Below are 9,900 nucleotides of genomic sequence, written 5' to 3'. Positions count from 1 at the left end.
GGGACTGATATTGCAGCCTTGGGATCATGTAAGCTCAACGGTTTAGAGACCTCGGTCTGCTCCTCTTCGTTGGATTCAAGTGCTGCTCATTTCCCTTTCTGCTCAGCTGTCGGCCCCTTGCTCTGTTTGGCCAAACGGGGCTGTTCTGCCTGCTGAATGATCGAATCCTTTGCGCCAACAGAACGCTCGAATTCCTCCACACAAAATTCGACTCCAGAATCTTCCTGCGGTCCATCTTGAGAGTTCTGGGTTGTCGGTCCGTCCAACTCTGTACCGCTCCTCAAGGTGATCTTGTTGACATTCTCCTTGGGATTCACATGAACTTGAGATGGCAAAACTCCATTATTTCCCTTAAGCTGATTCATGGATGTGGCGAGCTGAGACATCTGACGAGATAGTCCCTCAATTTGCACCTTCTGCTCGGCTTGAGATTGTTGAAGTTGTTGCACATTATTTTGCAGAAATTGCTGGTTGCCAATCAAATCCGCCATCATCTCCTCAAGTGACTTGCCTTGCTTCTCGGGAGGATGTTGCTGAGCTTGTGGAGCTTGATACCCCGTCCTTTGATGTGGAGGACGGTAGTTTTGCTGCTGTGGCTGCTGCATCGTTGGTGGTTGCTTCGGCTCGGGATCTCTCCATCGGAAATTGGGATGGTTTCTCCATGGAGCATTGTGATTGTTCGCGTACTGGTCCCGTTTGGGCAAATGGGGCAGTGGCGCGTCACAGCTGTAAAAATTATGGGAAGAATTGGCATGGGCTTGATACTCTTCCTCACCCCCTGTGCACTGCAAGCTCGTATGGCCAAAGTTTCCACACGCTCCACATGGTTTTTCCGTCGGTTGTCCAGCGCTCGCCACTTTCTCCACCACAGTGCTTAGCATTCTCTCCATCCTTCCCAATCTCTCTTCTAACTTGTCATCCAAATTTGAGGAGCTTGCTTGCGCAGCTTTCTTGAGCATTTGAATGCGTGGCTCATCATATTCCCTCGTAGCTTCCACCAAGTGTTGAATTAATTTTTTGGCTTCACTCACCGTGTTTTGGGAAAACCCTCCTCCACTTGATGAATTCACAAGGTTTTTAGTATCCACGGTCATCCCCTGATAGAAGTACTGCAGCAAATCCCCATCCGAAAACTTATGGTTGGGGCAACTGTCCACCAATCTCCTGAATCGAGTCCAGTATATGCTCAATGACTCGTCGTACTCCTGCTTCACTCCACTAATTTCTTTCTTCAGCGCATTCGTCTTGGTGGGCGGAAAAAAATGTTCCAAGAATAGCTTTTTCATCTCTGCCCACGTAGTGATAGAATTGGGAGGAAGACTCGCGAACCAAGAGTTCGCCTCTGCTGTCATGGTGAAGGGGAATGCCGCCAATCTAAAGTGCTCCTCCGTAATCCCCGTGGGGCGTTTCTGGACTTTGCAAATCTTGATGAATTCGCTCAAAAAATTGTACGGATCTTCTCCCTTCTTGCCATAGTATTTCGGGAGAACATTAAGCAGTCCAAGCTTGATCTCAATACCGGTAGCAGCTGCCGGCATCTGAATGGGAGTGGGTGGGTCATCGGCCTCGTGGCTGGAGAGATCGCACAGTCTCGGATCATCAGCCATGTCACTCTCAGTACTTGCAACCGAAATTGAGTCGGTTTCTTCTTCAAAGTCTGATTCTGTCTCTGAGTCGTGGTCTGTTTGGGCAAACGGAACCTCTTCAGCAGCGACAGAATCGGGTTTCTCCTCGACAAACTGCTCCGGTCGAACGAGAAAGTCAGCCTGCGAATCCAGCAGATCCAGTAGCTTCCTCGCCTTTGCCTCCTTCCTTAGCTTCTTCGCGGTCTTCTCAATTTCACTATCGAAGAGGAGGTTTGGCTTGGACGATCTGCTCATAAACAAAGAAAATAAAAAAAGAAAAATAGACAAAGGAAAAAGAATTAATTAACACCGCTCCCCGGCAGCGGCGCCAATTTGGTGGACGTCGTATCCCACCAAAATAATTCCTGCAGAATTATCAAAATATATTAGTATCGTGATAAGCAGGGTCGATCCCACAGAGAGCAGTTAAATTCATTCAAATCCCTAAGTCTAGAAAATCGGTGATGCCACCACGCCTTAAATTTAAGAGGAGTTAATTAAACTAAAAATGCAGAATTAAATCAAATAAAATACGCTTGAAGTAAATATATGAAAAGGGTAATTCGGCTCAAATAAATCCACTCTAATTCAACTCTGATCCTCGACGCAATAATTAATTAATCCCTATCAACCAACCAGTTATAGGATACCGTGAAACGCAACGGACGTACCCCAATTCCTACTTACTGTGTCGATAAACAGCTGGAGACGCCAGACCTGTTTATTTCCCTTATTAAAATATAACCTAGCTGGAGACGACAGACCTAGATTTAATATTCTAATAGCATTAAGATGAAGGAACCCAATTTATACCAATTATTCTAGAGACGCTAGTAATAATTAATATACCAATTAATTCCCCCTACGAACATGGTAGTTGTATCACTAATTAGTCCAATTCCAACAATTACGGATTGGCAGGAACTAATTGACTGTAATCCAATTAAACCTAAGTTGGCCAGACTTAAATAAAATCAGAATTATCTTGGAACCTAGGAATTAATCGGAATCAATAGGAATCAATTTTAAACCAATTAGGTCTCACAGATAATTAAATTAGAGTTTCATTATTATCGCCGAATTAAAAGAATTAGCTACTCATGCTTAAATTAAAAACAATCAAATAAATAAAAATAAACATGAAGAAATAATCGAACAAGCAATGAAATAAATTGCAAGAATTAAAGTAACCCTTGAACCAATTGGAAGAAAAAGTCGTCTGCCCTCCTTGATCCAATTCAGCCCAGCCGCAATTTCAATTAAAAGAACAAGAATTAAACCTAAGGAAAACTATGGAATCAAAATCAAGAAGGAACGTGTATTCTGAATTGCATGAAAGAACAATTGCATGGAAAAGGTAAAAGTCAACTAAAACTAATTAAATTCCAATGTTGCGGCTGTTATGAAAAGTGAATGTGTATCAAAAGTATTAAAACCTAACTTAATAAAAGTAAAGTTGCGGCTGAGTTCTAATGCCATTCAAATAAGAGTCCTAATCTAATAAATATCCCTAATTATGCATGCATGCGGCCCTTATCTCCAAAGTTTAGGAATAAATCCCGAAAAGGGCGCCGCCTATTCCAAAAACATGGGCTTCGGCCCATTCATCTAATTAAATCCAAAAATCCAAAAATAAAATAAAACAAGAGTTTTGGGCTTCATAAAAATATAACAAGTAAATTAAAAGCCCAATCTCTACTTTCTTCCATCTTCACGTCAAATCCCATCGACAGCTCGGCTTTCTCCAATTTCTTCCAATTATCAACTCCATTTCTACTTCTTCAAATTCCTGCGCCAAAACATAGCAAAACATGTAATATCACATGAAACCACGGCAAAACGCACACTAAACTAGGTATCTAAAATACACACATCAACTACCCCTATTGTAATTTTTACCCCACTCAAAACAACTTTATCAGCTTTCTTAGTATCCGTGCCGGCACCCAAATGGGGCACTTTTTCGTGGACAGAGGGAGTAACAGCGAATGTGAGTATGAAAGATGAAACACGCAAAATGATAATCCAGTTCGGTGATAACACACCTACGTCTGGGGGGGGCCTCGCCCAGAGAAAATTATCCACTATATGAAGTTAAGATGTACAAAAGACTTACACAATAAGACACCCTCTTACTTAGTTAGCCTCTACATCTTCCCAAAGCTCCATCAACGATGAATAACTGAAAGCTAGACAACGACTAACTTTCTAGGCGCACCTAATCCCTTGAGAAACAAGAACCAAAAATAAAGGAGAGTTTATCACTTTTTTCCAATGTACGCTCAAGACACTCTTCTGCTAGGAGAAATAAAAATACTAATATATCAATGAATGTACTACAGACGGTACCAAGTCCAGGGGGACACCAAGCAGGAACAAAAATTCTCAACTACATCGTGAGGGCTGTTGAGCACGAATTTCCCCAGCCATTATGAATGAAATTGGCCTCCTCTTATAGGTTTCAAGCCTTCTTGTTGCCCACACTACTACAAAAAAGCTCATAGACTACGTTTTTTAGCCGTAGTCTATGTGATTTAACAACCGTAGTACTAGATGGTGTAGTCTATTCCCATCAATATAGACTACGTTGATTAAACCGTAGTCTATAGTTACTTATCTCTACACTTTTAGACGCACATACACTACGTGAATCAGACGTAGTCTATATGCAATCATATACGACACGTGGAAACCGTAGTTAATTATGTTCAGCAATGTAGTGTATTGGATGAATAGACTACAGTTTGTCAACTAGAAAGGGTAGTCTATAGTATTTATAGACTACAGCAATGGATATTTATGACTACGGTTTTCTATTTAGATTGATAGTCTTTGAGGTATTTAGACTACGATATATTGATCAATTACCACACTAAAACACCGTAGTAAATTAGTTGCAAAGACTACAGTGTCATTATGTAGTCTACTATTCAATTTAACATGTAGTTAAATTTATTGTTTTAAATTTGTAATTTAAAATTATTATTATTTATTAAAAATTAACAAACAATGAAAAACAAATATTGATGCACCAAAAAATTATAATTGTCATATATACTTTCACAATATTTCATAATCTGATAAATGTACACTGAAATGAAGCTAATATACGACATGAGATTAAATATATCAAAATAAAGAAAGTACAATATTTTTTTTCAAAAACAAGAATCTTCGTGGAAAATTCAGCAAAAGTCTCTTATATTTTAGCTTCGTTCCCAGCATATCCTGGCACAAAATTAAAACAAGATCTGTCGTGAAAACAAATAAACCAATCATGTCAACAAAGTATTTCTTACACTTCAAACAAAATTACAACTAATTGCACAACATATATTAATTTAAAAGTATATTTCTTTCATACCTACATAGTGATTCTCATTTGATTCTTTTAAGGGGCGTGGAATATATAAAGAGAACCATGATTGCAAAGGTAATCTGTGATTGGACAACATGTGTTACTTTTTGCATTCTAAGTCCTTTATGGACCACAAGATCAAATCAATGCATATTTTAATGCATGAAATTTACGATTTGCACAGAACATCTATTAAAGTGGAAACATATGTTTCATTTGCAAATCATGGAGGTCCTATTTGCTATGTTGGAGAAAAGCATAGTATTATGCTCCAAAGGCTAAAAACATGAAAAATGAAAAGAAGAATTTCATGTAACTAGTTTCAGTTTAAGTTCAGCAAAATCTATCTAGAGGGGGGGATTTTCAACAGTCAGGATGAGGAACTTTACCACTCTAAGAAAGAAGAAAAGATTGTAATGTAACATGCATACCTTCTTCAAATCGAGTAATAGATGGATTGTTTGTCATCAGAGCCTGAGAAAGTTAACTTCAGTTATGCACTGAAAAACCCTTTTGTAGGGCTAGGCACTTTTATAACACAGAAATAATTTACTAACTAATTAAACTGTACAGGGCAACACAATGAAGCTAAAAGGAGTAGATGCTTAAACAACAAGCACACCTGTTGCAACTCTAGTATAGAATCCAATGTCTTCTTTGACGAAGAAATTAGATCCGAATATGCTTCACTGACTTCATTATCAGCATCACAATATAAGGACTTAACCTGCTCCTGCAGAAAAAATTATCTTTGTCAGTATAATGTTTCACAGCATCCTTCAGTGAAATAACTTGTGAAAATAGGGTCAGAACCTCTGGAAGTCTATTACAACTTGAGAATGGTTTCTGCAGCAAGAATCTGAACTCAAGTGTCTTATCCTAGAGGGCCTAATTACAGGAGGAGACAGATTATGTCAACAAAAGATCTCAGTAATAGAATATTTACCAATAAACCGAAAAAGGCACCCATCAAAGGGAGCAGCAAATGATTAGATAGGCAAACATATAAAAGCAAAGACATCTCTGGTCTTGCTAGTAAAAAAGGCGGAGAAACACAGAAGCAGCATAAAGTATCTTTTCGAAAATAAAGATGCTAAAAGAACTAAAATTTGAGCTAGAGAAAAACTAGTGACTTTGTTGGAAATCATGATATGCAATTACATAATTCAGAGCAAATTCAAAATTAGAGATTGAATGAAACAGTGAACTAGATGTAATGGGCCGGTAACATCATACCCTTTGATTTTTCACAGCTTGACCTTTTTGAATGTCCTCATCCGTATGACGCTTTAGATTCCTCCAAATGTCTCTGGATATATTACCCAGTAAATTAACAAGTTATAGAAGTAACTCTAAAATGGTCTGAAAGTGCTAGGACATAGAAGACAATGATAGAGAAAAATTGCTATTAGGATAAGTTATCAGGATGCATTCATGATAAACAACATATTGTTTCTCTTCCACACAATCTCTCTTACACCCTATACTATAAAGGAATCTGACATTGAGATTTATTAATAGTTTTAGAACTTATTTGAGATTTATTAATAGTTTTCAGCAAGAAGCAAAGAAACTGATTTTAAGCGAATCAATGTTTTCCACACCCTTTAAAGCAAACATAGATTTAAATATACCAACAATAACCATAGATAGTCAAAGAAAAGTAAAATTTTAGATTATGAATTACCTGTGTGCTGTGTCGCGCCGAATTGCCGGAGGAGAATGGAGGAGTTGCTTGCTGCTGAAGGTGGAAGGCCGACTATTGGCAGGTCGCGCCGGCAAAACGGGAAGGCCGATTGAGGGGCCAAGGGCGAAAGTGGGGACGCCGCGCCGATGGATGAAGTGAGGAGGGCTGAAAGGGCGACGCCGCGCCGATGGAAGACGGCAGAAGGGGCGACGCCGCACTAGTGGAGGACGGTCGAAGGGGGGATGCCGCTGCCGGTGGAGAGTGAGGGAGGGAGGCGGCAGTAGAGCTTTAGAGAGAGAGGGAAATTTCTAGTAACCGTGACCCTCCACTAGCGGTAGAGAATGTAATTTATTTTATTTAAAATATAGATCATTCCTTTTTTATAATAAAAAATAAATTCATTTTTATTTAATATACTACAGTTTCAAGCTAACGGTAGAGAAAAATATAAATACACACGCACATACACTACAGTTTGAAGATCAATGTAGAGAAAAGTAAAACTAGACACGCTCATATACTACGTTTTTGGAAGAAAGCTGTAGAGAAAAATAAAAAAAAACCGCTCATACACTACGGTTGATAGAAACGTAGACTATGCCTATGATAGACTACGCTATTTTAAATGCTGGTAGTCTATAATCACGAAAAACAAGCACATACACTACACTTCTGGTAAAACTACGTAGTCTATTACTATAGACTACAGTTTTGAAAAAAAAACCGTAGTCTATGCAATGTAGAGAAAGACCAAATTTGTAGTAGTGCCAAGTTAATCATTCCCTAGTCATAGAAAGAAACATGAGTTCTAGCTTGATGCATGGGGACTATGTTTGGATGATCTTGATCTATCTATAACTGTGCTCCAGTAAGACTTCATTTAATCTGTAAAAGCGTGCCTATATATATCCAAAAAGATTGCATAAGATAACTTCAAAGTTATCTGCTAAATTTGCAAGTATGAATGCACTGAATGTCTCAACTTCAACTTAGAACATCTGAAGAGACTGACACAGATACTTAGAGAGAAGAACATCTGCATATACTATTACTTATCTACATAATAACAATATAATAGAGTACAAATTTTACTCTAACATATACTTTCCCTTAACATTAAATCACTATTACATTCCGGGGGATTTCATAAGCCAACATTCAAGGCTTAGAAAAGAAAAGAAAAAAATGATACTTGCATACAAAGGAAAAAACATAAACCCAAAGTAGATCGTTAAAGCAACTCAGTAGATCAAATCTGATCAATTAGAAAAAGTTAAAGGTATTACAAAAATATGGTAGAAAAAATGTCATGAAAAAAGTTTAACAAGTATTCTCTAAACAAAGTCGTGCAAAACAACGAAAAACTAAAAGGAAGGCTGACTATACCGAGGATTAATAATCCCCTTTCTTATTTTTCTCTTCTTTTAGTATTTTATGTATCCCTCTATCTCTTTTTACTATGTATTTCCGAGAAGAAGTCCTAGTTTTGATTGTGTGAATGCATCAAATCTGAGCAAAGCAAGATCGTATTGGGGCCCTATGATACCCAAAGCTAAAAATGTTGACATTATCATGAACCAAATTGACCAAGTTGTTTCCTTTATCCAGCACAGGAAAAAAGTTTTAACACTTAAAAATCAAAGAGATTAGCAAAGTGGTTGACAAAGTCAAGCTCAGCTCCCATCCTTAAAACCACACACATGTTTCTTCTCTTCTCTTCCCCATGTTTGGTCTCTCTCTCTCTCTAAGTGAAAAAAATAATTGAGAGTTAAATGGGAAGAGCACCTTGTTGTGACAAAAGTAAGGTGAAGAGGGGGCCATGGTCTCCTCAAGAAGACTCCACTCTTAGAGACTATGTTGAGAAACACGGCACTGCTGGAAGCTGGATTTCTTTGCCTCAAAAAGCAGGTTCATTTTTATTTACAAATTAAATTTTAATTGTTCATATATATATATATTGATATTGTGTTGGGTAGGGCTGAAGCGATGCGGCAAGAGCTGTCGGCTGAGATGGCTAAATTACCTTAGGCCCAACATCAAGCATGGCGGCTTCACTCACCAAGAAGACACCATCATACTCGCACTCTATCATAACATCGGAAGCAGGTAGTTATTCAAAATTAATATGCATAAAATAGTTTAAAAAGAATTTAATTTGCATGTATATATTGAATAGGTGGTCAGTGATAGCTTCACAGCTCCCAGGAAGAACAGACAACGACGTCAAGAACTACTGGAACACCAAGTTGAAAAAGAAGTTAGCAACCAACCACCTCGCCGCCGCCGCCGCCATTAACTCAAACATGTTGCCCTACTTTCCCGTTGATGCCAACTCCTATCAACACTCTCAGATCTCACTTCCCGCCCTCGTCGAAGCGCCGGAAAACGCTCTGCTTCCTTCTGCTCCGGCGACTCTCTCTCCACCATTTATCAATGCAGATGGATCATGCGAAGACGACGCCTTTCTGCTTGACTTCATGCCTAATTATGATCTTCTCGATGCCTTTGATTTCCATGACAAGTTCAATCATCAAATTGATTACCATCTCCAACAGGAGCAGCCCATCTATCAAAGTTTTACGTATTAATTAAGTAATGAAAAAGGGATGAGATGTTTAATCGTTATGTAATAATGTGATTTTAGGATGTAAAGTCTTTCCAGCTGAAATTTAATTAGTGGTAATGGATATGTTTAGTTGATTAGTTTATTTATGTGGTGTGTTTAAATTATTATTAGCTATATATGTTGTTGTAGTTGTTTAAGATATCATTTTGTGATTGCGAAAATAATTCTACTTTTTTCTTTGTTTGGATGACGATTGGCGATGACGCAAGATAGTAACTATTGGCGCTAAAGTTTCACTTTCATGTACTACTCCCTCCGTCTCATTATAAATGTCCTACTTTAATTTTATAATGGAATGTCTCATTATAAATATCTCATTTTTTTTTACAAACATATTTTCTCTCTATACCTAATATTTAAACAATTTTCATCAATCTACTTTATCTACTAATTACATATTTTGTAATTTATGTGCCTAAAAGTAATATATGAGAGACAATATTTGTAATGGAACGAAGAGAGTAGTATGCAAATTATACAAACTAGACAAATCGCACTCACATCAATTATACCTCATATTGTATCAACTTGTTTCGGATATAGTAATTATTTTATAAAATATGCCTGCAGTATTTTTATTTATCAATAAATATTCACAACACAT

At 37.8% G+C, this 9,900-nt stretch overlaps 1 protein-coding gene and 1 long non-coding RNA gene across 2 annotated transcripts; one reads left to right on the top strand and one right to left on the bottom strand.

The window, feature by feature from the left end:
* Positions 1 to 4,652: 4,652 nt before the first annotated feature.
* Positions 4,653 to 7,022, bottom strand: LOC130988501 (uncharacterized). Its single transcript, XR_009090116.1, has 6 exons — positions 6,671 to 7,022; positions 6,220 to 6,292; positions 5,797 to 5,871; positions 5,606 to 5,716; positions 5,415 to 5,457; positions 4,653 to 4,853 (listed from the first exon to the last, which is right to left on the bottom strand). It is a non-coding gene; the product is annotated as an uncharacterized LOC130988501 (long non-coding RNA).
* A 1,286-nt stretch (positions 7,023 to 8,308) lies between these two features.
* Positions 8,309 to 9,473, top strand: LOC130988497 (transcription factor MYB36-like). Its single transcript, XM_057912372.1, has 3 exons — positions 8,309 to 8,578; positions 8,647 to 8,776; positions 8,847 to 9,473. Exons 1-3 carry the CDS (start codon positions 8,443 to 8,445, stop codon positions 9,256 to 9,258), a joined length of 678 nt encoding a protein of 225 aa, XP_057768355.1. The 5' UTR covers positions 8,309 to 8,442; the 3' UTR covers positions 9,259 to 9,473.
* The last annotated feature ends 427 nt before the right edge of the window (positions 9,474 to 9,900 follow it).

Source organism: Salvia miltiorrhiza, chromosome 6, assembly GCF_028751815.1.
Source record: "Salvia miltiorrhiza cultivar Shanhuang (shh) chromosome 6, IMPLAD_Smil_shh, whole genome shotgun sequence".
In the NCBI taxonomy this organism is placed as follows: domain Eukaryota; kingdom Viridiplantae; phylum Streptophyta; class Magnoliopsida; order Lamiales; family Lamiaceae; genus Salvia; species Salvia miltiorrhiza.
The sequence above is the reverse complement of the archived record's forward strand: the minus strand, read 5'-3'. Positions and strand labels throughout refer to the sequence as shown.

Bases quoted from the DNA above. Each gene is read 5' to 3' on its own strand.
- LOC130988497 (XM_057912372.1), top strand. From the start codon at position 8,443: ATGGGAAGAGCACCTTGTTGTGACAAAAGTAAGGTGAAGAGGGGGCCA. The intron at 8,579-8,646 runs GTTCATTTTTAT...TGTGTTGGGTAG, and splicing joins TTCTTTGCCTCAAAAAGCAG to GGCTGAAGCGATGCGGCAAG. The intron at 8,777-8,846 runs GTAGTTATTCAA...TATATTGAATAG, and splicing joins TATCATAACATCGGAAGCAG to GTGGTCAGTGATAGCTTCAC.